Below are 26,502 nucleotides of genomic sequence, written 5' to 3'. Positions count from 1 at the left end.
ATTTTATTCTATGGAAGAGGTTTGTATGGAAAGTGATACTGTCGTCCTCAGTGCCCTGTTGTCACCCAACACTGTCTCTTCTTCAAACAATGTAGATATGATCTGAAATCATGTTTGGTGCTTTGCTCTTACTTCCTGAATTGTTTGGCAGTTGTAATGCCTACTCTGTTCTACAAATGTCAAATGCTACAAATGTGTTACCCTAAAAGGGAATTGTGTTAGGGGGCATAGCTGACTTTCGCCTCGTTCTTTTGACGTTACTGTCAGTCTCTTTTTTTTGTGTGTGTGACATGTCTGTGACATGTAAAGTCTGTTCCATAGCAATGACCCCCATTAGCACTGGTAGACTGAGACCTATTTCTCTGTCATTTAGTTTCTGTGCAACACTTTAAGACAGCTTCCGCCTGGAGAACGGCTTCTCTGGACGACATTGTGATTGTTTGGCCCCAAAATGGCTGTCGTCAGCGAGGAATGTCACTCTGGCTCAGTGGCCTCCAGGGCTGTTTTTGCTCTCACATGTCGTGGCTAAAAGACCGAGAGGAGGAGAAGAGGACGGCGAAGAGGACCTTTTTAAGACAAGCTTTCCTCGTGTGTGTTTGTCCTGTTTTTCTACCTTTCACCGTCATCGTTTCCACTAAGAACCTCTCCTCCGATGACAGCCGATCTCTGCCGTTTTTAGTTTTTTCCCCCTCTGTTATGCTAATTATTTAGGCGCGGTGCATCTCTTCACGTGACGGGCAGCCTTTGAATAGACTTTTGCGGTTCTTCTGGTTGTCTTGTTATTGTTCTTGTTTTGCTGCAGGATGGTCCCAGATGGTTGTTTTGGTCTCGGAGAGGAAGTGCTAAGGCTGCTGTGACACAAAGGCTATGTCCCTCCCCTTCTCCTCCTCCGCGTGGGAGAAAATGGCGCCTGTCTTTGGCTGGAAACACAGGGGGTCGGTTCTCAAGAGGGGCACAACGGGTCAGGCTGAAGTGGAAAGAGACAGACAAAACGAGAGAGAGCTTTTCTGTCTTTCGCTCTCTCGCTTTCTTATCGCGTCCCTTTGATAGTCTTCCACTGGCTAGAAGTCTGTGGAATGGTTAGAAAGAGAGAGTGTGAGGGAGAGAGAGCACACTGCCATCTTTGTTCTCTTTCACTCTCTGTCTCCTTCCCTCTTTTGCTCATGGGATCTGTGCCTCTCCCTGCCCTCTCTGCCACTGCCTCTCTCTTTTCTACCTCTCATTCCATCGTTCTCTGTCTGCTGTCTCTCTGTCAACCTCCCTAGCTCTCTGTCAGTTAGTGCCACTGTCTCCCCTCTCGCTTTCTGTCACCCCTCTCTCCCCCTTGACCCTCCTCCTTTTACGCTGTCCTCCTCTAACTTGATCTCTCTTGTCTTTTCTCCACCCATCCTGCATCCACCTCACTGCGTATCTGTTCAAAGCAGCCATTTAAAGAAATGGTCTCATTGTAATTACTGCCACACTGCCTCTGGGTGTCAAACTCATCCAGCCTAGAAAGCCTACTCACTGCTCCTGCATTATGTATGCGTTGTTTTGTTATTGTCCCTCCGCTGTGTGTGCCTGGTGGGTCCTGTTTTTTAGGGGGTTACCATTTTGCCACTAAGCGTGTCTCTGTCTGTCTGTCTGTCTGTGTGCGCTAGGTTAACTGTTTTCTAAATGGGATTCCTGGAGCTACACATTTAGCAACCAGCTGTGTGGTTGTGGAGAGGAAGGAGGGAGAGGGGAAGGAGGGAGGGATGGGGAAGTTTGGATGCAGTGGTTTGGGGAGAGCGATCATGATTGGTTTGTTTGTTGTAACTGGTAGAAGCTTTGGGGTGGGTCTTTCTCTCCGTCTGGCATTTAGTAGTTCAGTTAAAGTAGCTGTATTGTTGCTAGTAGCGGCTAGAAGCACTGGCAGATGTCTCTCACTAACATAATTGTAACTGCGCTGAGTTTACAGTTAACACAACAGCAGTGGCTACTAGCAGCCGTGACCTCGGAGGCAGTAGCCAGTCTCAGCCAATGGGACAGAGAGGCTGAGACGGAGACAGCGCCCTGGGGGGGGGGGTGGTAAGGCTGGGCGTCATGCCTTTTGACCCCTGACCCTTTCCCCTCCACACTACTGAGCCTCTTTTGTGTGGCCATTTTGGTCAGTGTAATGCGCCCGTTATCGGCCTCGGTCCCGTGGCCAGAGAGAATTAAAGGACCTGTGAGCATCGAAAGGGCATAATGGGTGTTTATGGGTGTTCATCATTAAAAGGCTGCAGGCTGAGAAGGACATGACCTCTAAAAGAGCGAGAGAGACATGCCCCTGCTTCTTCATCAGACATAGCTCAATGACTGCCCTTGTGTGTGTGTGTGTGTGTGTGTGTGTGTGTGTGTGTGTGTGTGTGTGTGTGTGTGTGTGTGTGTGTGTGTGTGTGTGTGTGTGTGTGTGTGTGTGTGTGTGTGTGTGCGAGAGAGAAAGGGGGAGGCCATTTGTGCATTCTTAATGTGTATCTCTGGCCAGTATGTAGGAGAGAGTGTTCGTATCTTTATACGTGTGTGTGTGTGTGTGTAGTTATATTGGTGAGCGTGTGTGTAAGCCCTCCTCCATTCTCTCTAAGCTGATTGGATGGTCTCTGACAGCCAGTGTGCTCTGTGGCAGCAGTAGCAGTGCTGTGATTGGTCCAGCTGCTCCAGTGGCGGGGGCTGTCCCAATGGGGGGGTGGGTTTGACGTCAGTACTGCTCACTGGGTCAGCATGGCGAGAAGGGAGGAGAGAAAGAGGGGGGATGAGGGAGGAGGAGGAGGGAGGGGACACTGCAGCATTCAGAACCCCTCCAATACAAGGACGGATGTTTCTTTTTCTTGCCAGGTTGGAGGAGGGAAGATGGAGAGAAGAGAGGAGACATTCATATACACACTCTCTCTCTCTTCTGCAGTGACACTACTGCTGGTAGGAGTGCGTCGAGGGCCTTTCTATTTTCAATGGCGGTTGTTGTGCAGAAGGAGTGGGGGCAATTTTGGGGGGAGGCATTTGACTATTATGGCTTCTGCAATGATGGATCCTTGGTGGGCAAGGCTTGTCGTTTCAAAAGATCCCATCAAGATAGAATGTGGGAAACTTGAAGGTGTTAGCAAGGCTCACACCATTAGAAAGATGGATAACCGGCCTGCCAGTGAAACACTTCATTCCTTTGTTTTTTTAACTCTAAACGGAGAGTGTTCAACTCTGCGTGTTGACTTGTCACTTATTATTTGTAAAATCGATGGTGGATCGCTCTGACCTGCAGTACTGTCCCCATTCATCATGGTGGAGGGACCAGGAACAAACACCTCAACTACCATGCTGTTTATAGCCAGATACGCTCTCTCGTTGTAGTTCTCTCTTTCTCTCTATCCACATCCTAGTTCTCTCTCGTTGTAGTTCTCTCTTTCTCTCTATCCACATCCTAGTTCTCTCTCGTTGTAGTTCTCTCTTTCTCTCTATCCACATCCTAGTTCTCTCTTGTTGTATTGCTCTCTTTCTCCCTATCCACATCCTAGTTCTCGCTCGCCCTCTCACTGCTCGCTCTGTTTCTCATTACGTACAGGGCCAATAACAGAACTGAAGAGTGCTCTGTCCTTCATTTTCTCCCTCACTCCTTCTGGGGAGAAGTAGGGGGTTATTAGAACAGAGGGAATGCTGCATTCCTCTCGCCATCTCTCTCTCCTCATTGTTGATTAGCAGGGAGGAGAGCGTCACTCCCTGTATTGCTCTCCTCCTGTCTCTCCCTCCCTCATCACCCCCCACTCCTGTCTTTCCTCTTCCCCTCCCTCCCTCCCTCAGCACCCCCCACCCCTGTCTTTCCTCTCCTCCTCTCTCTCCCTTCCTCAGCACCCCCCACCCCTGTCTTTCCTCTCCTCCTCTCTCTCCCTTCCTCAGCACCCCCCACCCCTGTCTTTCCCCTCCTCTCTCTCTCTCCCTTCCTCAGCACCCCCCTCCCCTGTCTTTCCTCCTCTTTCTCCCTCCCTCAGCACCCCCCACCCCTGTCTTTCCCCTCCTCTCTCTCTCTCCCTTCCTCAGCACCCCACCCCTGTCTTTCACCTCCTCTCTCTCTCTCCCTTCCTCAGCACCCCCCACCCCCGTCTTTCCCCTCTTCCTCCTCTCTCTCCCTCCCTCAGCACCCCCACCCCTGTCTTTCCTCTCCTCCTCTCTCTCCCTCCCTCATCACCCCCCCACCCCTGTCTTTCCCCTCCTCCTCTCTCTCCCTCCCTCAGCACCCCCCACCCCCGTCTTTCCCCTCTTCCTCCTCTCTCTCCCTCCCTCAGCACCCCCCACCCCTGTCTTTCCTCTCCTCCTCTCTCTCCCTCCCTCAGCACCCCCCACCCCTGTCTTTCCTCTCCTCCTCTCTCTCCCTCCCTCATCACCCCCCCACCCCTGTCTTTCCCCTCCTCTCTCTCCCTCCCTCAGCACCCCCCACCCCCGTCCTACCTCACACTCCTTTTGTCCCTCCCTCGGCATGTTTGTATAGGTTGAATCATTTCTAGTCGTCGTCTGTCTATCTGTGTGCCCTAGAAGGGTTAAACAGACAGAACACCGAGGAGTCGCCTGTCAATCTCCAGTGTGTCTCTCCCTGCAGAGGTGAGAGAGTGCCGTGTGATAACAGCCCCAAATCCACAATTTAATACTGTTATATTGGATACACGAGTCGTATTGAATGTTGATTGGACGTGCATTGGTTATGTGACAGAGATGATGGTGCTTGTCGGTATGCTGACTAGTGTGATAATCGTTTTGTGACGGGCATGACAATTTTCACATGGCGGTGATTGTGTTGCCAAATGACTCGCGTTTCTTGAGTCTCATATTCAGCTGCGTCACCTTATCCATCAACAGAGTGGTACTCCGTCAACCGAGACACGGCGTAATTACAGGTACACGATGAGGGGATAGCTTCCACCCCTGCCGTCTCTCCTCCTCATACAGCTGGGTCGTAAGTAAGCATGCCTCATAGGAGCAGGAGCCTATCTCCTGTTTCTGTAGCTTGAGGCAGCTTGATGTACCAGTACAACCCCCCCACCCCAGACAGGTTGCTAGTCTATCGCAGGGCCTTACCCCCAATCTATCTCCTTAATGCTGAGTGCCAAGCAAATTGGGTCCCATTTTTACAGTCTTTGTTATGACCCTTTTGGGGATCGAACTCCCAATCCCAGGGTGGGACACTCTAAACACAAGGCCACTGAGTTGGCTACAGCTGGGGTGTACACCGTAATGAAATGTGATTGCTTTATTGATTGGTGACCACTAAAAGCAGCCATACATCACGGGATCAATAGCATTTATTTAAGCTTTGATCTTTTAACCCCAAATGGTGTTTGGAACATTGGGAGATGTGTTGTCGTTTGAGGCCTCCGGCTTGGAGCCTCCAGGCTTTTTTGTTGTTGTTTTGTTGGGGCTAAGCACTCTGTGACAAATGACCTTCTGTGTAATGTAAAACAAAAAAAACAAAGAAGGTTCATTGAACAGGAAATTGAACGTCGCTTCAGCTCGATGGCCTCAGACGCAGTCCTTAGCTACTGCGGTTTAGCTACTATGTGTCATGCACTTATCTGGTTTGAGCCCTGGTAGGAATCGATATTCAAGTCAGCCAATATCATATACAGTAGTTAACTCAACAGGTTATTTATATGAATGCTTTCCTTCAGCTCCAAAACAAAATGGATGTGTACGTGCTGTACACGAGCCACGCTGTTGTTGTGGGCTGAATCTTGAGTCTGCTTTCGTCTTCAACCCTGGTCTGGTCTCAAACCTGGTACCCTGCCCTGGCTAGCTCAATGTGTTGATGACGATGACAGCCAGAAGCCCTGCAGCTAGTCTGCTCCCTCTCCTCTCCCTCCTCCTCTGCTCCTCCATTCAAAGAAAGAGGAGCGTCTATCCCTCCCTTCACTCCTCCATCGGTTATCCATGCTAATGAGCCTGGGGCCAGAGGAGTGGACGGAGCGGTGCAGAGCGGGGAGGAAACGGAACGTGGGATTTTCTCGTCTCCATGTGGATTCCATCCCTTTTAGGAGATCAAAGCTCTGTCTGTCGTTTTTTTTTATTACTGCTGTTATATATTTCTAATATATGACTTAATATATTGTATTTCATACGCGTCCTGTTAATCTAACAGGTTGACACGCTGTATGATAGAAATGGATCTAACGAATGCGTCTAATGAATTTCGCTCGCCGGGCGTTGACCTCGTATTAACGACACATTGATTTGATAGCGCGTAGCCGCTACCCTGCCAGGCTTTAACATACTAGGACCTCGTACATATCTTCTGACATATATCCCCACTGTTACATAGGCAACTGCTGTGGCGCCTGCAGTGTTCTCCTACGACCACACGTCCCACTGCTAATCTAATACTTTACGATGCCATCTGATGGTAACGGAGCTAATGAATAGTCGGTGCTAGTCTCAGTGATGTTGATAGCCAAGGATAGCCATGCTAGCTAGCTAGCTGCTACGTTTGAATGCGCATAGATCAGACTGACACGCAGTGACGTATACTGTAGGCTATAAAGTATCCCGCGGGGTTGTGTTTCTAGTTCCAGGGGATCTCTGTATACAGTACGTACGTATATCTTATGGTTTTTGAAGCCATCGTTTGAGAAGGCATCGGGTGAAGGGTTCGATTTAGTCTCCATGTCATTACTGGCACAGCATCCTGACACAATAGACTGGCCAGTCCCTCCCTCTGGCTATGGTAAGATGCCATAATAACATAGCTGCTGTACGACCCAAGTAATTCACAGAAAGGCATGTGAGGCATTTATTGTGTTTCAACTGTGAACGGTCGTTTCAAATACCAACTGGTGTGTGTGCATCTTCTGAATGGTTTAATTGGCTAGAATAGTGCACTGTTTATCTGTAGGCTTAGGCCTACTATACAGGCTACAGTGTACAGTGATTCAGACCAGTGTTTCCCAAATGGTGGTTTGCGGCGGATTTCTTTGGGTTGAGTCATAAGACTGGGCACTGCTTTATTTGTGGTTTACATTTTCAGGAAAACACCCAAAAGCTCTACTGAAGATACGTTTGAAAACACACACACACACACACACACACACACACACACACACACACACACACACACAGGAAGAGAATACCCCCCCCCCCCCACAAGTCTGACAGTGGAAACACACACACCGACGCGCACGCACACACACAGGCCTGTCACAAGGGATGTGGAACACAAGCTCGATCTGTATCTACCACTTCCTGTCGTCATGTTGTGCTTCCTGTCGTTTCCCAGTAGTGTCTGACTGTCGCAGAGTCAGTCTTGAGCGTATTCTGCTGAATATAGCCCTATGATACAGCGATCGCGCCACGGCGTGGCAGACGCCATTGTAACACCATAGCAACCCCTTAGCTGTCAGATGTAGTGACACATGAACCCCCTAGAGACATACAGACAGATTGAGGCTAATGGTGCGCGTGTGTGCGCATGTGTGCGGGCGCTGTCAGACTGCAACACATCAACACATCAGGTCAACAAGGAAATCAACCAACCCTCAAAACCACCTAGCTCTCTCTCCCCTCTTTCTCTAACCTGCACATCTAGACAGGAAAACATCTTCATCAAAATAGACTCTCCCCAGTCCCCCCGCCTCCCTCCCTTCCTCCCTCTGTAAACCCCAGCAGCGTGGTCCCTCTCCCCTCCACTGTTAAAACCAGCATGTCTCCTTAGGTTCATTATCAGATCACCAAGTGGATTATTTAGCTAGGCAAACATCCTCCTCTGCATCCTCCTGCCCCTGCTGTGGTAGCTGTTCGCACGCTATGCTAATGTTTTTAGGCCTAAAGCAGCAATGTAAAATAGTGGCTGGGACAAAGTAGGTGTTATAATGTTGGATTCGGGCTTTGAATTAAAGGCGTATACCTACTGTTTTCCCTTGAGCAATGTATTTCCAAAAAATCTGAATCTCAATTATTAATCGTTTTAAACTGTTTCCAGAAGGAACTATTTGGTTGCTAAACTAAATCAATCAGATACTCTAAATGTACACCACCGTTCAAAAGTTTTTTTGGGTCACTTATAAATGTCCTTGTTTTTGAAAAATAAGCACTTTTTTTTGGTCCATTTAAAATAACATCGAATTGATCAGAAATACAGTGTAGACATTGTTAATGTTGTAAATGACTATTGTAACTGGAAACGGCTGATTGTTAACTTAGGGCTAGGCCCCTTTTTTTCTCCACTTCCTGTCTGAATGACGTGACCAAAGTAAACTGCCTGTAGCTCAGGCCCTGAAGCCAGGATGTGCATATAATTGGTACCATTGGAAAGAAAACACTTTGAAGCTTGTAGAAATTATTACTCAAATCGATGGGGCCAACTAAACAGACTTTTGGGGATATAAAGAAGGATTTTATCTAACAAAATGAGACTACATGTTATAGCTGGGACCCTTTGGATGACAAATCAGAGGAAGATTTTCAAAAAGTAAGTGAATATTTAATCGTTATTTGTCAATGTATGAAACCTGTGCCGGTGGAAAAATATTTTGATGTGGGGCGCCGTCCTCAAACAATCGCATGGCATGTTTTCACTGTAATAGCTAACAAGAATTTAAGCTTTCAGCCGATATAAGACACATATGTACATAAATGTTTAAAATACATATTATTTATTTGAATTGCGCATCCTCCAGTTTCACCGGAAGTTGTCCCGCTAGCAGGACCCCTAGCCCTAAGAAGTTAATGGAATATCTACAAAGGCGTACAGAGGCCCATTATCAGCAACCATCACTCCTGTGTTCCAATGGCACGTTGTGTTAGCTAATCCAAGTTGATCATTTTAAGAGGCTAATTGATCATTAGAAAACCCTTTTGCAATTATGTTAGCACAGCTGAAAACTGTTGTTCTGATTAAAGAAGAAATAACACTGGCCTTCTTTAGACTAGTTGAGTATCTGGAGCATCAGCATTTGTGGGTTTGATTACAGGCTCAAAATGGCCAGAAACAAAGGACTTTCTTCTGAAACTTGTCAGTCTATTCTTGTTCTGAGATATAAAGGCTATTCCATGCGAGAAATTGCCAAGAAACTGAAGATCTCGTACAATGCTGTGTACTACTCCCTTCACAGAACAGCGCAAACGGGCTCTAACCAGAATAGAAAGAGGAGTGGGAAGCCCCAGTGCACAACTGAGCAAGAGAACAAGTACATTAGAGTGTCTAATTTGAGAAACAGACGCCTCACAAGTCGTCAACTGGCAACCTCATTAAATAGTACCCACAAAACACCAGTCTCAAAGTCAACAGTGAAGAGGCGACTCCGGGATGCTGGCCTTCTCCGGGATGCTCTCTCTCTCTGCGGGTTGCGTCATGCTTTAATCACATGCATGTGCCTATTGCCCAAACTGATTGCATTTATATGGCGTTCCTCCGTGAGGGATGCTGAAAATACTCTAGTCACATTCCCTGTGCACACAGGCCTGGCTGAGAGCTATGCTGTGTGTGTGTGTGTGTGTGTGTGTGTGTGTGTGTGTGTGTGTGTGTGTGTGTGTGTGTGTGTGTGTGTGTGTGTGTGTGTGTGTGTGTGTGTTCAATGGTAACCAGGCCAACAGTGTCAAACATCGGCCCGCATGCCCAAATTTCATCGCTCTTAAGGCGCATGAAACCATATGCTTCTTTTTTAAAAAGGAAAAACTGCTAGTGAAATACAACCTACGCACAAACTCTGCCCTGCCTCACTGGAGTCTAAACTGCTGACTGCCAGAGCTTCTACCTACATTTGTCCGCGGTGTTCGCCGTCTGAATGTTACCTCATGTCTCACTCTCTCTCCACCACTCCCACTCCAGCCAGCCACCACACCCCCTCCACCCCACTGAAGTACACATACAGCTGGGCAGAGCCGAGAGAGAAGGAACAGGCTATGCTATGGTTGTTATCGCTATGCTGTTAGCATTAGCAACGTGCTATGCTGCTGCTAGCGTAGTGCCAGCCACATGCCAGCTAAATCCTGTGGAATGGCTGAGAGGCAGGAACCAGGAGATGGGTAAACACAGTGGTCAGCCCAGCCACATTCCTCACTGTCTCTGGGTGCGTCCCAAATTGCACCCTATTTCCTATACTTTTAATCTGGGCCCATAGGACCGTTTGGGACGCGGGCACTTTCTACCCATCTCCCCAAGTAACCCGCTGAATGTAGGGGTTCCCCTTAACAGATCTAGGTTGAGATTTACCCTCATTCTTCATCTGAATAATTTGGGAGATTGATGGAATAATAGCTGATCCTGTATAAATTGTTAAGAACAGCTCCCACAAACTGAAAACAACCAGAGCATCTGTTTTATCCACCCTCTCTCTTTTTTTCTTTCTTTCTCTCGGTCTCCCCCTGAATCGGGTTAGTCCATGGAAGTGTAAGAAGTCTGTCTTCCCTACTAAAGCTACATAAGGTGTGCTAATCCTACTTCATACTATTTAGAACACACTGTTTAGTAAGAACGAATGCAGTAAGCAACACACATTACCATATTAGGCTCATCCTACTGAGAATGCGTAATCTAATGCACAATTGTGTTGATTCCAGCCATTCGTTCATTTTGGTACAGCGCGTCGCTTTATGTGATTATCAGTTGTTGTCAAACACGTGGATCTCGAAAGACGATTAACTTCCTCAATAGAGTGCAGCGGAATTCTACGAGATGAAAAGCCAAAACGAGTATGACATCCTGACATTTTAAAGCATACTAAATGTTCGAAATGTCAAACTATAAAACGCTATATTTTTGCATACCCTAAATGTCTACTATTTAGAACGCAAGTACGGGTATTCGGACACTCTCCCTGCCACAGCTGGCTACTTGTATCAATGTATAGCTCCAGGGGGACGGCAGGCAGGCGGGGGACGGCAGGCAGGGGACTACAAGCTGCCAGCTAGGGATGAGGCCAGAGCAGGGCCCAAAATTCAGACTTGGTCTCGTACTGTACTATCAAAATGATTTATTCACATTTGTGTGCTATACAGTAGCCTGCTTGCTAGCCTGATTTTGCTCCGTGCCATTGTGTGTCTCTGGCGAGATGACAATATAGCATTGGTGAATGTAGTCAGCCTGTGTGCCTGACGACATGCCTAACTGCACATCTACATGGATACATTATCTGAAAATTGTTGGCTACTGTAACTATCTTAGCCACCCTGAGTCACTACAATAACTTCACTCTCCGCTGTAGAGTTTTTTTATTTTTTATTGGTTTGCATTTGGCTGGTGTTTTATGGCTGTGAAATCATGCTGGCTGCGTTCATTTTCCACTGGTCATATCTGGATCTCTGAGGTCATCTGGAATGTGCTCTCTCAGTCTGCCCTCATTCTCATGTTGTATTTCATGCTGGTAACCACTAACCAGTTTATAATAGAAATAAGGCACCTCGGGGGGTTGTGGTATATGGCCTATATACCAATATACTGAACAGAAATATAATGCAACAATTTCACTGACTTACAGTTCATATAAGGAAATCAGTCATTTGAAATAAATGAAATTAGGCCCTTATGCCCAGCCAATAAGAATGAGTTTTCCCCCACAAAAGGGCTTTATTACAGACAGAAATATTACTCTGTTTCATCAGTTGTCTGAGTGGCTGGTCTCAGATTATCCCGTAGGTGAAGAAGCCGGGAAGTGGAGGTCCTGGGCTGGCTTGGTTACACGTGAGGCCGGTTGGACATACTGTCAAATTCTCAAAAATGACGTTGGAGGTGGCTTATGGTAGAGAAATGAACATTAAATTCTCTGGCAACAGCTCTGGTGGACATTCCTCCAGTCAGTATGCCAATTGCATGCCCCCTAAAAACTTGAAAAGATAAACATCTGTGGCGTTGTGTAACAAAACTGCACATTTTAGTGACCTTTATTTGTCCCCGGCACAAGGTGCACCTGTGTAATGTTCATGCTGTTTAATCAGCTTCTTGATATGCCACCCGGGTCAGTGGATGGATTATCTTGGCAAAGGGGAAATACTCACTAACAGGGAAGTAAACAAATTTGTGCAAAAATTGAGAAATGTAGCTTTTTGTGCGTATGGAAAATGTATAGGATCTTTTATTTTAGCTCATGAAACATGGGACCAACACTTTGCTTTATATTTTTGTTCAGTAATATATTCCATTCAGCAGATACTTCTATCCGAAGCGACTTAGTCATGCTTGCAAACATTTTACCTACGAGTAGTCCCAGTAATCGAACCCACTATACTGGCGTTGCGTTATGATCTACTAACAGCTACAGTACATATCTCTCTGTGTCTGTCTTCATTCTTATCACAGCTCTAAAAGCCATTACTTAGATTTTGTCCATTATAGTTTTAGTACAGCACATTTCATAATTGACTCTATAGGAAGATAGAGATTAGTATAGAGAGATATCATTGAGCTGGTCAGCTTTTTCATATCGAGTGAGCGCGGGCAGTATCTTTAATGTTCTGACTGATTATTGAAGCTTCCGCTAATTCGGGCCATTTTGTCAAAGTTATTGTAGATTACGTTTTCAAATGTCAAATAGCTTAATTAATTCGATGTTCACAATTTAACTGGGCAATACGCCATGATAGTGGAGACACTGAAAACACACAGGGTTTTTCAAATGTGTGTGCCGTGCACGTTTTAAAAAGCGTGTGAGTGTTTGTGTGTATGTGTAATATGAATTCCCTGAAGTCTAGACCGAGAGAGATGCTGAGACTGGGGAAAAAAACTGCCCTCTGACTGCAGCCTGGGGAGAGGGAGACAAAGAGAGCGAGAAACTGATGTCAAACTAACATTTGCCAAGCTGCGGGTTGCTATGGCGACGGGCATCACGTGACCACGGTGATGGTATTCACACAGAGTGGGGAAGCCGTTGAGAGAGCTCAGGTGAGATATTCTTGAAAAGCAGAGTCAAGATTACAATGCATTTGATAAAATATTGATGCTCCTAGGCAGAGAGAGTGAGATTGATGTGTGTGGAGGGAGAGGTCAAAAACAAGGTTGCGAAAGAAAGTTCCTATGGGATATTTAAGGATTTTTATGCTTGTTTTATTTATTTTCTCTGACCGACCCAATCATTCTATATCCCTCTCACTTTAAATATTCAAGCCTAAATACTGTAAAAAGGTGCTTAACAAGTCACATAAGTTGCATGGACTGTGCAATAATTGTGTTTAACATGATTTTAGAAGGACTACCTCGCCTCTATACCTCACACATACAATTGTTTGTAAGGTCCCCCAGTCGAGCAGTGAATTTGAAACACAGGTTCAACCACAAAGACCAGGGAGGTTTTCCAATGCCTCACAAAGAAGGGCAACCTTGGGTAAAAAAACTAAAACAGATATTGAATATCCTTTTGAGCATGGTGAATTTATTAGTACACTTTCAGTGGTGTATCGATACACTCATTCACTACAAAGATACTATAGGTGTCCTTCCTAACTCAGTTGCTGGAGAGGAAGGAAACCGCTCAGTGACTTCACTGTGAGGCCAATGGTGACTTTAAAAAAAGTTAGAGTTTAATGGCTGTGATAGGAGAACTGAGGATTTGTAGTTACTCCGCAATACTAACCTAAATGTAAGAGTGAAAAGAAGGAAGCTTGTACATAATACAAATATTCCAAAACATGCACCCTGTTGGCAACAAAACTAAAGTAAAACTGCAAAAAATGTGTCAAAGAAATGAACTTTATGTCCTGAACACAAAGTGTTATGTTTGGGGCAAATCCAACACATCACTGAGTACCACTCTTCAATCTTAGAATCTTAGAAGAAAACCTGGTTCAGTCTGCTTTCCAACAGACAGAGATATTAGATATTTCAGTATTTCTTACTCAATAAATTAGCAAACATTTTTAAAAACATGTTTTCATTTTGTCATTATGGGGTATTGTGTGTAATTGGGTGAAGAAAAAATATAGAAATGTAATACATTTTGAATTCAGGCTGTAACGCAACAAAATGTGGAATAACTCAAGCGGTATGAATACTTTCTGAAAGAGAAAGGGGATACCTAGTCAGTCGCACAACTGAATGCATTCAACCCGAAATGTGTCTTCTGCATTTAACCCAACCCCTTTGAATCAGAGAGGTGCGGGGGGCTGCTTTAATGTTGCTATTTGGGACACATCCATAGACTGTCTGGTTGTAGTTATCTAATAGCTGGAGAGAGAAAAAATGATCTTTGCTGGCTGCTACATAGGGCCAATCATATGATATTATGCGAAAACACACTTCTGGTTAATGTGCTTTGAAATGGCTGTTCCTTTTCTTATGCTCTGGTGTAGTGTAAGGTAACTTATCCAGAGCTGTCTTAGGACAAAATGTTTCTGTTTTTTAAACATCTGGATGGCGCTGCTGGCTTTTCACCAGCTGAAATGAGCTGTAAAATCAGAGGCATAGATTGTCGGCTTATATTCCATTCGGGAGGTGTTATGCAAATGATATGTAAATTGGGCCCTCATCAGTTAAAATCGTGTTGATTTACGGTTGGGCTTGGTTCAGTGTGGCTTTGTGATAAGTAGTCCGTCTCTGGTGTGAAAGAAAGCTAACAGGTGTTGGTATTTACTAGGGTTAGTGATCTGGCTTGCACAGTAGTAAATATGAAGCTACTGCCTTTTTGGAGCAGAGGGACGTGACACACCTACTAGCAGCCCTGAATAGAGCGGCTGATAAGGTGACGTCTTTCACTTGACAAGACGCATCACACTCCTACACTTTATTTAGGTGTCTCTGTCATTTTGTTAAAAACATTTTTTTAAAGTTGTACTGTTTTGATATTGAATCCTGCATTGTTGGGGAGGGGCTTGCAAGTTATTAAGTTAAGCATTTCAGCATTTCATTGTACTTGTGCATGTGACAAATAAACCAACTTGAAAATTGAAGTGAAAATTGAATTGAAAAATTGAAGTGTCAGGTCTCGGTTTCGTTTCGTAAGAGCTCACGAGGCAGACGGTGTTCGTGTCACTCTATGGAACGCCGAACCTTGAGGAGGAGAATCGAGGACTTGAACCAATGCTGAATTCCAAAACCTTGTTTGTCATGTTTTCGTTTCGCCTCTTCTCCTTCTGCCTCTCACACAGTAAACCTCCAGTTCCTGTTAAAAACCACACGGCTCATTACATTCTCCCCTGACCAGCTGATGAACTCAATTCCCTTGTTGCCTACTTTTTAATTATTTCTCACATCTGTGTCCCATCTACCTTCTTTACTCCCCTCCTATGAGCACAAGACGTTGAAAAGATGTCTTTGGGCATATTTTGCTCACTGGGCCTATATAGCATAGAACTGGACCAGGCCACTAGGGGATATGGGGTTAGAATTCTAGCAGTACAAAATCCTAAAGGTTGAGGGTTGTGATTATCCTTTAACCTCAGCAAGAGGATATCCACCTTATTTATACTTGACCCTCTTAGCTCGCTTGTGGATAACTGTTAGAGCTGTTGTTGTTCATCTGATTAGTTGGTGGGGGGGAGTTTACAATGGAATTCAAAATGCATATTAATAATGTTGTCATGGCAACCCTGGATCAGATCAAATAACTGAATAAAGGATTCCTCCCAATTTATGATATGAATAATACATGTGAAACGCCATGACCGGTGTGTGTGTGTGTGTGGCCACGGCCACGTGCATGACCCCATATCAAATATTAAACCTCATCTCTCTGAAAGCAGAACATGTACCAAACAAACGCCCCTACCTGCCCGGACACCTCTCTAATACACTAATGCAGGACGGGAGGTTATGAAAAATACATCCCCCTGTTAAATATAAATCGCCTGAGTAGCACTAAAATACACCCCACCTAACCACTTACTGGAGCACCATCACCACTGCTCTCCACACCCACAAGTTGCCAGCGTAACATGGCACTCCAACACCCCCCCAGAAGTATGTCCTCGCTGCCAGAGTGAATTTGGCTAGCTGCAGAGGGAGGACAGAGGCCTTAAATACACACACGCTCTCTCCTCTCTCTCGCACTCACACACATTAAACTAGATAGACTTTATTAGGTTGGATGCGAAGCCATTAGCTCAGCGAGAAGCCATGAGGGTGTGTGTTTGTGTCAGCGAGCCGTATATAACACCACCCCTGTCTGTCTGGCTACTGGAGGCGTCTCCTTCCGCCCCTGTTAGCGCCTTGCCTGCCTGGCTCTCCTTTTGCTCCGGGTAGAGGCCTGTAGGCACAGATTTAGAATCAGCTTACTCTTCCCGTAGTCTTATCCTTAACCATTAGTGGTGAACATGCTAAACTGACCGTAGATCATTTTCTAGAGCAAAGTTTTTCACTCGGGGACCCCCTTCCAGCATCGGGGAACAGCCTGCGCACGCGCCACGTCTATTTCCATGGGCACAAGCACAGATCATGACACAAACTGTTCACACCCCTCTTGTGGGTGGAGAGAATTTTGCAGGTTTAAAGCGTATTTCCTGCAATTCTCCACATTTTGTCATGGGACGCAAAGGAAATGTTGCAGATTTAAAGCACATTTTCTCGCAATTCTATAAATGTTGCCACGTCTAATATGTGTTCATGTGATATTTGAGTGACAAAAAAAATGACAACATCTAAAAAAACATTAGCAAACATGGGCTAGTTGATCTGGACATTTCAGACAAGTTCTAAATAGCTCTCTAAGGTATGTAATGGCTCACATGACAAGAAGACAACTGAGGATGCACTACTGTTCCAGAGGACATGTCTTCTCTATGGGAAACCTGTTGTGGTGTAAACCTTGCGCGTTGGTGAGTGTCGAGCTGACCTATGACCTTTTTGTCTTCTCTTGGCAGGTGTTCACCACGTACTCCAACGAGGACTACGACCGGCGTAATGATGACGTGGATCCCATGGCGGCGTCGGCTGAGTACGAGCTGGAGAAGAGGGTGGAGAGACTGGACCTCTTCCCTGTGGAATTGGAGAAAGGTAGACACGTGGTGGAATCTTCTAGAGCATTACAGAACCCTACTGAACCTCACAGTATATTGTTAGTCCTGCATGGCTCAGTCGGTAGAGCATGGCGCTTGCAACACCAAGGGCCGTGGGTTTGATTCCCGCTGGCCCAAACATAGGTCAAATGTATGCACACGACTGTCGCTTTGGAGTTCAATAGCATAAACCAGTACAACAGAAAGACATAAACAGAGAGAATTAATTGTAAACATTTAACTGTAACTATTAAAGCTACAACTAGTAGCTAAACATTTTCAGTGAAGTCTAGGTTCCATTAAATAAAAAAATAAAAAATATATATTTTACCTTCAGTTAATTAAGAACAAATTCTTATTTACAATGACGGCCTACCCCGGACGAATTGTGCGCCGCCCTATGGGACTCACAATCACGGCCGGATGTGACACAGCCTGGAATCGAACCAGGGACCGTAGTGACGACTCTTGCACTGAGATGCAGTGCCTTAGACCGTTGCGCCACTCGGGTGCTCGAATTGCTTCAACTAGCTAGTTGAAATCTTTAAGTAACCTTTCCCTTTTCCCTCACAAATCTGCTAGCCACATATATTTGCATGACGAGCGAACACCTTAGTGGTCACTAATGAATCCAGAGTCGCCCGTTATCTCCTTACTGGATTTATATTACACTAGATTAGCAGTGGCTAATTGGGCTCTAATACGGATAATGCCTGTGTATTCAAAGTGGCGTAGTATTTCCTTACATTGGGAAGGGAGAATATGAGGTTAGAGTTCAGGTGGGCCTCCTCGCTTCAGCGAACAAAGTAAAGGAGGGGTGCTTAACAACCATGACAAAAATCATGTATGGCTTACCAAGAAAAACTTCCAAAAGGAGGACTCAACAAAAAAAGAGCAGAGCGATGTATTTTTGCTGACTTTAATCCATTGTACAGGATGCGAACAGGTCAATGACGTTCCGACGTCAAGCTGACGTCTTCCTCAGTAACCACTGCACTTAGCGCCTATTTCTAGCCTAGTGGCCCATTGAGACACAACGATGGATTAAAGGGAGCAAAATAAATCAATCTCTGCTCTTTTTTTGTTGAGTGTTCCAACTTACCTTGAATTAGTCCTTTTGGAAATTTGTCTTGGGAAGACACTCATATTTATGAGGTTATTTCCCCATTTCCTATCTCCTATCCCCTCTTCTCCACAGATGGGGACGGTCTGGGGATCAGCATCATCGGCATGGGTGCCGGGGCGGACATGGGTCTGGAGAAACTGGGCATCTTCGTCAAGACGGTCACTGACGGAGGAGCTGCACACCGAGATGAGAGGTTCTGAACAATCTGTGTTTCAGCAGTGTATCCCAAAATGATTTTTTTTTCTTCGCTTGCTCCTCATCCTCTTTTCCCGTTGTTCACTATCACTCTCTCCCTCCCTCCCCTGCAGGATCCAGGTGAATGACCTGATCGTGGAGGTGGATGGGACCAGTCTGGTGGGCGTGACCCAGGCCTTTGCTGCCTCCGTCCTCAGGAACACCACCGGCACTGTCAAGTAAGAACCCTCACTCAATAGCTGTCAATAAACACTTTGTTTCAACATCAAGCTATTGGTACAGTATCTATCGTGTATTTACTGCACTCTGGTCAAATATGGTTCAACAGTACCCTGACAAAGTCTGTTATGAGAAACTAAGCATGGGATTGGAGAGAAGGGGGTCTAGATACAGAACTGTATAAAGACTGGTGATAGGGAACCAAACACACTATTGCTCCCAAGTACCATAACTCTACCTCCCTTCAGACTGGATCACAATTGGAATCCCTCTCTCCCCATTCCCACCTCTAATCCCCTCATCCCTCATCCCTCCGCTCTCATCCCTCTCTCCTGCATTATTAACTGCCTGTGGGGGTCCTTGTGTTAATTGGCGGGGCAGTTTGACTGTAGTGTAGCTAGGCGAGCAGAGACGTCTCTCCATGTCTTCGCATCACAGCCACCCAGAGATTGGACAGCCTGATTTGAATACATCAGCCTGGATCCCAGGGAGATAGCGGAGAGGCCGGTGTCGGTGAGGGAGCGGCGAAGCTATTTATAAAACAGCCTGGTCCAACCTGATTCTCGGACCAAGCTCAGGTTGCTGTCTAACACTACGGACTGTAATCAAAGGAGGGAGGGAGGAAGAGGGAGGGATGCCCCAGAAATGTTATTGCCTGCCCAATCAGACTCTTGTCTCCCCTTGTGGAAGCACCTTTGTTCAAAGTGAATTTGCCACCCTATTGTTCAGTTTTGTACCCCCTGTTTAATCAAAATCCAGGAAATGGATTTGTCTGTAGACAAAATTCTCTGGAGAATGCTGGTGTATGACCTCATCCAAGGTAGGATGGGTTTGTACAGATGGTGGCAGGGGGGATACTTGCAGATTCACACGTACAAACGGTTCCAGACAAGGCCTGGTTGTTTTCCACTTCGCCTCATGTCCTACATCCTGGATGGAGCGTGTCTCTGAGCTTGTGAATATTCATTGATTAACACATCCGTCGATCCCCCTCACAGGCTGCTGACTGGTTGCACGGACAGGTGGTCCAAAATTAGATGCGCCGTCTCTCTGGTAAATATGCTTCAGCATAGTCGCGGCAAATAGATGGCGTGGTTTGTTTTGAAAACGCTGGAGAGGTTAGGTGTCGTATTTGCTTGACATCTTTTTCCGTGCACAGCTTGGCTTTTCCACATAGTGGTTAGATTCCTAGTCACCGTTTCTTCCTTCCTTTTGACCACCACAGAGTTATTTCTCCTCAGGCAAGAAAGGGGCACCCGAGTGGGTTCTTAACCCTCACACACTCATCACGAAACCCCCGCAGTCATGTTGAATGATGTAGCTACCTCTCTCTGGGGTCTCATTGCGCATGTGTGGTAGTCTAGTCTCAGGCAGGGATATAGATTGGTGACCAGAGGTTTGTTAGTTCAAATCTCACTTCAGGGATTTTTATGATGTAATGATCAATGCCATTTTTTTTTCTTCTGCAGTGAACCATATTAGGTGTACAGAAATATATCACGTTAGAATACATTTAGACATGATTGTTTTCGTCATATTGTCTAGTGCACCAACATCAAGGAAGATGATGTTCTGTTGAAAGAATCCCTTTTAGTACAACGTGGTATTAGCTACATCGACGTGGTTTCTTTTGTCTTACGTGTCACTGTGCATCTGGCTGCTTTGCACACGTGCTTGGGTGTGAAAAACGATCCCCAGGCAACCGTCCAGTTGAGGTCTTTCCCGCTCGATCATTCCATTGGACAAACGTGTGACAGCCAGAACTGGTGTCGCGGTCTTAAGGGTCCCATCTGCAACAGGGTAACTCTGTAGACGCTTCAGTCACTCATTCTATAAAACATGCATGTCCTCTCATGCTTTGTTTATTTCATTGTTATTCTCTGTGATACATAGAAAAAGGCTGTGTCTAAAATGGCAATCTATTCCCTATATAGCGCTCTGGGCAAAAGTAGTGCACTAAATAGGGAATATGGTTCCATTTCAGACACAATCTTCTGATGGCGTGCTACACTTATTCACTGAATTGTCTTTCTCCCTCAGCATAATCTTATCACATTTTCTACTCGTTACAATGTCAACTCATCCATCCATGTACAGTGAGTGTCATGTTCCTTCCAGGCACAAGCTGTACTTTTCACTCCCCATCAAATGTTGCTGCCCTGGCTTGCACTTGTTTGTAATCTGTGGGGGGCTATTTTCGTGGAAAATGTAACTGATGTGTTATTTGAAGTCTACAGTATGGTCCTTCTATGATTATAAGCATATTTATCTACATTCTACTGTGTATCTTCTGACGTTGCAACCACTAGACCTAAACTTAACCACCCTACCCTAGGTTTAACTTACTACCCACTAAACCCTACCCTGGGTTTACCTTACTACCCACTAAACCCTACCCTAGGTTTACCTTACTACCCACTAAACCCTACCCTAGGTTTAACTTACTACCCACTAAACCCTACCCTAGGTTTACCTTACTATCCACTAAATTTTACCCTAGGTTTACCCTACTACCCACTAAACCCTACCCTAGGTTTACCTTACTACCCACTAAACCCTATCCTAGGTTTCCCATTGGCTACTCATTGACAGACATGCCTTTCCCACTCACCCCGTTGGTCGTTGTTGCCCATGCAGGTTCATGATTGGCCGAGAGAAGCCCGGTGAGCAGAGCGAGGTGGCCCAGCTGATCCAGCAGACCCTGGAGCAGGAGCGCTGGCAGAAAGAGATGATGGAGCAGCGTTACAGCCAGTACATGGAGGAGGACGAGGAGGTGAGGGGCTCACAGTTGCTGTGTCCCAAATGGCATCCTATGCATCCTATGGTGCACTACTTCTGACCAGTTCCCATAGGGCCCTGGTCACACGCACACACACACACACACCATGAAAAAGATTACTTCAGCCCATCCACAACATCTTCGCTCGTTCCGTCAGTCAATAATATGACAAAACAAGATGGCGCTAATGAAGCGTTTGACACTTCCTCCCCAAACCCTTACAGATGTTCCATCAGGCTCCCTTCACAATGGAATAATACAACTAGAAATTCTAGCAAGAACACTCCTTGTTCACCTCCCCCTTCACTGATCTAACAGGACTGGATAGGTGTAAGCAATGTGACGGAACCTAGGTGCCACGTAGTGCTTTATACCTGCCCGGTCATCTCAGATCTTTGAAAAGGGGCTGAATAAGGACAGAGGCGGTAGGGGAAAGCGTTGTGGCATGAAGCCCAGCAATTTTCTCAGTTCCTTGTCTCCCCTCAGTCTCTTCCATGGAGAGGAAATGCTTGAATAATTGAATCCGTCTCCTTGTTAAATTCAATCATGTTCAATAGATGTCTGGGTTTGGGTGTGAAAGACCGACAAGTACGGACCAGATGCCACGACCCAGGTCTGGTATTCCATCACACTGTGTCTCCCCATCAGAACATGCCCCCCTCCCAACACATCTGAGCCTGCATCAATGTCATTTCCTGCTAAAGATGCCTTACCAGTTAACATACACGTCCTTTCTAATACGTTTAAAAATGAATAGTAGTTGTTATTTGGTCTTGTTTTCATGGGTAGGCTTCGTTTGATGGCGTTGTCCTATGTGACTCCGGCTAATCCCTCAGTCTCCGTGCTTTGTTCGTCTCTCCCCCAACTCTGGTTGGCTATGCAACGTTCAAACAGTGTAAACATTTTCAGCACGTTTGGAGAGTTGACACATCAGACAGTGTTGTTGTGACAGGCGCGTTCAGGGCTTTGATGCTTGGTCCAACTGGGAGGGTTCAGACGGGCAGACAGACCAGGATAGGCGGGGGGGGGGGGCTGTGGGTGTGTGTGGCATTCCCTCAGAGAGAGTGACTCATTGGTGTGACAAGGTTAGGAAACATTTGTTGGGGCTTGTCCCAGGCGGCTGTTGTTTAAGGAATATATGGAATGGCTGTGTGTCGGTCTTTGTGTTGTGTGTGCGTTAGGTGGGAGGTGTTAGGAGTGAGTGTGTTGGAGTTCAGTGTGTGTGTGAAGGGGGACTTTCAAGCAGAGGTGTGTGTGTGTGTGTGTGTGTGTGTGTGTGTGTGTGTGTGTGTGTGTGTGTGTGTGTGTGTGTGTGTGTGTGTGTGTGTGTGTGTGTGTGTGTGTGTGTGTGTGTGTGTGTGTGTGTGTGTGTGTGTGTGTGTGTGTGTGTTATTGACCTCCCCAGGTCCGTATAGACGGTACAGTATAGTGGGATTTATTGCATCAATCAACAGAACGATTATAGACAAATTTGTATGTAAACTTTTTCTCAGCAAAGATTCCCGTCACTGCAGCTACGGAGTCCCCTGACAAGCTTTGCCTTTTGACAGGCTTCCCTGGTAAACATAAAATGGTGGTTGCCCAATTCTAGGGTGTCAATTCTGGCCCACTAGCATTCTACTCCTGGATGGCTTTTTCCTCTAAGCTCAACTTTACCATCTAGTGGCCATTTTAGGGTAGAGGGAAAACATTGATGAGAAATAGAAATGCAGGCCTATCCTGCGAGGAACCCCAAAAAACGTTGGTTTCCCATTGGTGAAACCATGTATTTACTTCACGTGGTAGTTACATAGGCAGGTATGGTGACTGTGTGACATTGTTGGTTCACTACAAGACCGAGACATGACAGGAATGTGTCTATATGCACTCCCTGAATATATTGTGAATATACTCTGAATCTTCTCAATGTCCTCCAGACAGGTGAGTATGCCACGGACGAGGAGGAGGAGATGAGCCCCATGTTCCCCAACGCCATAGAGGTGTTTGACCTGGCGGAGAATGAGGACATGCTCTCCCCCATGGAGATGGACCCTGAGAAAATGGCCCACAAGTTCAAAGAGGTGAGCAGGGAGGCTTGATGCCAAAGGCAAATGTTCATCTCGAAATGGAGAAAAAGTTCTATTCAATTCAACTTCTTGTTGAGAGAGCGTATGAGATGAGACATTGTGCTGGAGTGAACCATGGCGTTACATTTGTTTTTACCTCTCTCTCCCTCTATAGCTACAGATAAAGCATGCTGTCACGCAGGCTGAGATTCAACAGCTGAAGAGAAAGGTTAGCCCTGCTCCAAAATCAATACACCAACAAACATAGGACTGGTTTCACAGGCCCACGTTAACCCTTGACTAAAACACACCGTCCAGGAGTAAACTAGAAGTATTCAGGAGTAAACTTGACACTTTCTTCCCTTATGTAGCTGGCGCATTCAGAGCAGGACAAGCTGCGCTGGCGCATGGAGCGTGCCCAGCTGGAACAGAGCGTTCGGGAGAACAAGGAGCGCATGGAGAAGCTGGAGGGCTACTGGATGGAGGCCCAGAGTCTGTGTCAGGCGGTGGACGAACACCTGAAGGAGACACAGGCCCAGTACCAGACCCTGGAGCGCAAGTACAGCAAGGCCAAGCGCCTCATCAAGGAATACCAGCAGAAGTAAGGCTGATAAATAAGGGGGGTTCTGGGGGTTTGTAGGAGGGAGAGGAATGGAGGATTCTGGGGTTCGTAGGGGGTAGTGCTGAGCAATTAACTGAAATTGCAGGTTTTTTGTTATTAAAACGACCTACATCGGTTCAATTACTTAAATTCCTTTGGTTGAAGGATCTACAATCATGCCTGACGAGGCCAATGAAATCTGTAGCTCGCTGGAAGGCCCGCCTTCCACAGGTGATAAACGTGAGGCTCAGATTAATTCCTTCAATTTAATTCCACTCTTCACTGAGCCCAGGAACGGGCGGCCAGTCTGAGACAAAGAGTACTGAAAAGGAACAAGTCCTTTATCTTGGCACCAAAGCTCAAACGCTTGTCCCTTTTCCTAACCAGGAATACCAGCTGTACCAGCAGTCCCGGATCTTCGACATAGGAATCACTCGGATTGGAGACGGAAGTATATTTCCTCTCTCCAAGCGAGCACTGTGGCCTCGGGAACAGTCGACGTGATGAGGCTGCCGAAGCGTGGGGGTAGCACAACAAATTGTAGCCTGTAACCTGACGTCACTGTTGGCATGATCCAGGGCGACACTGCGCCATTGGTTGGAGCAGACGGTGAGACTCCCGTGAAGTGACATCTGAAGGGGCGAGACACCACCTTGTAGACTTGGAGAGATTGGTTGTACTTCCATTTCCACCACTCTTGACAACCGTGTGTCTAAACATGAAGGAACGCTTTTCATCGAACTCGCATATGGGAGACAACACTTTTAACACCAGTGAACACTGGAACTCAGTTGAAAAAACTGTGTTTATGTGCCAAGGTTCACAGGCTCCGGTTATGTGCCAAGATTAATAGGCCGTGGCACTTGGAAGTACTGTTGTCACAACGAGCGTCTGTCAGTTTAGGCGGTAAGATGTGTTCTGGTAACCGACTGGCATCTAGCGCTGGACCGCACGCATAAAAAATAGACAGGGAAAACTTTATCATAGAGGTTACCCTGCCGACCAGTCATATGTCTGGCGACCAAAGCGCCTTGTAATCTAGCTGGGAATGGGATAGACGGCTCTGAAAAACAGACCCCTTCTGTTGTAACAGACGGGGGCGATTCGTAATTAAATCTAAATCCCAGGAATGAAAAGCGTTGAGCTGGAGACAGACAGCTCATATGAACCAGAGACTGCATGTGGGATAATAGTATGATCGCGTCAAACCCTGATCGTTCCCTTGACTCTGCTACCAACAACCCACTAATCGCCTAGAGAGCCCATAACCTGTATCACTAAACACCTCATAGGGACTAGTGAGCTACAGGCAGGAATCCACAATAATTCCCAGTAATGAGCCACCTATGGGGGAGGGGCGACCCAACTTGTCACTGTTACCCTGGGGAGATTGATATACCTCTTGATCCCCATGGAACGCAGGGTAACAGAGGGGGCAGCATTAAACACGCTTCCAACATGAGTTGTGCTTCCGTGAGACTGTATAGCCTACATGAAGCCCGGACCCTTTATGGGCAAAGGGGGCTCTGGCAATGGCTGATGTATCACCCCGTTTGACATGGCTTTCGCCTTGGCACTGTTTCCTTCACTCCCTCCAACTCCAGAGGGAAATGGGGATGAGGTTACTGTAACGCCGGGGGAAAAGATATTAAGTTTCACTCGCCGGAAGTTAAGCATGCTAGCCAGGAGTTTTTTTTAGCATAAGCTAGGCTAGCTAGCCTCTTTGACCGCAGCATTTTCCATTTTAGAATAACCAAGCAACTTAACTCTACATATACTAAACAAAAGAGCTACCCCAGCAACTCCACTGTGGGGAGGCAGGAATAGCTAGTAATAGCTAGCTCACATCTGCGACTGGGTAACCGAGGTGGGACCGGACTCTCCATCAACAAGTCTGGGAAGAGAGGCAAGCGATGCTTGACCGAGGCAGACACAGGCGGTAGGGTGTAACGTACGCTAACCCCATTCCGTACAAATGTGCGCAACCGCGACATTCAAACGAGGCTGCAAAGAAAACTAAAGGGACTGTAGCGACTGTGTTGACATCAACATTTGGGGTGTGAACTACATTTCTATTCAAGCGTTGATTGACATGGTAATGGCTCTATAGTATTGGAGAAAATAAAATAAAAACTGACCCCTCCGACTCTGTACGTTACATCGTGACGTGTCATGGCGTAACGTACAGCACGCATAAAGCAACTAATTCTGTCTTACATGCTGACCAGACCGGACACGTCGCGCGCGTGAGCGTTGCAAAACAAATTTATAAATCCATGTTATTCAATTATTGCTTCTCCTCATTGGTTTATAGAAGCAAGTACCCACGTGCCATCTCCTCATTGGTTATACCCACTTGGGTGATTGAAAGACAAACTGTTTTGCCGGTTGTCGTGGTAATACTATGAAAGTGTAAGTTCAAAGATGAAAATTGCCTGGAAGGAGGAGAGATGACTAGAATCGATTCGGTTGTGTGGATTAATTGTCGGACTAGAGGACCTTGTGCATTTCAGGTAAAATAACAACTCAATATTTATATCCCAGGACAAATTAGCTAGCAAGTGCAAGCTAACTAGCCATACATGTTTAATGCTTTTCAACCTGTCCCCAAATTAATGTCATTGGTTCAGAGTTTGTTTTGATATTTTAA

At 46.1% G+C, this 26,502-nt stretch overlaps 1 protein-coding gene across 1 annotated transcript in view; it reads left to right on the top strand.

Annotated features, from left to right (window-relative positions):
• Nucleotides 1-26,502, top strand: part of LOC129828550 (neurabin-2-like) — a 53,039-nt gene that overhangs the window by 22,768 nt on the left and 3,769 nt on the right. The window contains exons 3-9 of the mRNA XM_055889575.1: nucleotides 16,753-16,885; nucleotides 18,086-18,206; nucleotides 18,322-18,426; nucleotides 21,065-21,200; nucleotides 23,123-23,266; nucleotides 23,427-23,480; nucleotides 23,623-23,852. Coding sequence (XP_055745550.1) covers nucleotides 16,753-16,885; nucleotides 18,086-18,206; nucleotides 18,322-18,426; nucleotides 21,065-21,200; nucleotides 23,123-23,266; nucleotides 23,427-23,480; nucleotides 23,623-23,852 — 923 coding nt within the window. The remainder of the gene's footprint in view (nucleotides 1-16,752; nucleotides 16,886-18,085; nucleotides 18,207-18,321; nucleotides 18,427-21,064; nucleotides 21,201-23,122; nucleotides 23,267-23,426; nucleotides 23,481-23,622; nucleotides 23,853-26,502) is intronic.

Source organism: Salvelinus fontinalis, chromosome 2 (genome assembly GCF_029448725.1).
Source record: "Salvelinus fontinalis isolate EN_2023a chromosome 2, ASM2944872v1, whole genome shotgun sequence".
NCBI lineage: Eukaryota > Metazoa > Chordata > Actinopteri > Salmoniformes > Salmonidae > Salvelinus > Salvelinus fontinalis.
This window is presented reverse-complemented; position numbering and strand designations above follow the sequence as displayed.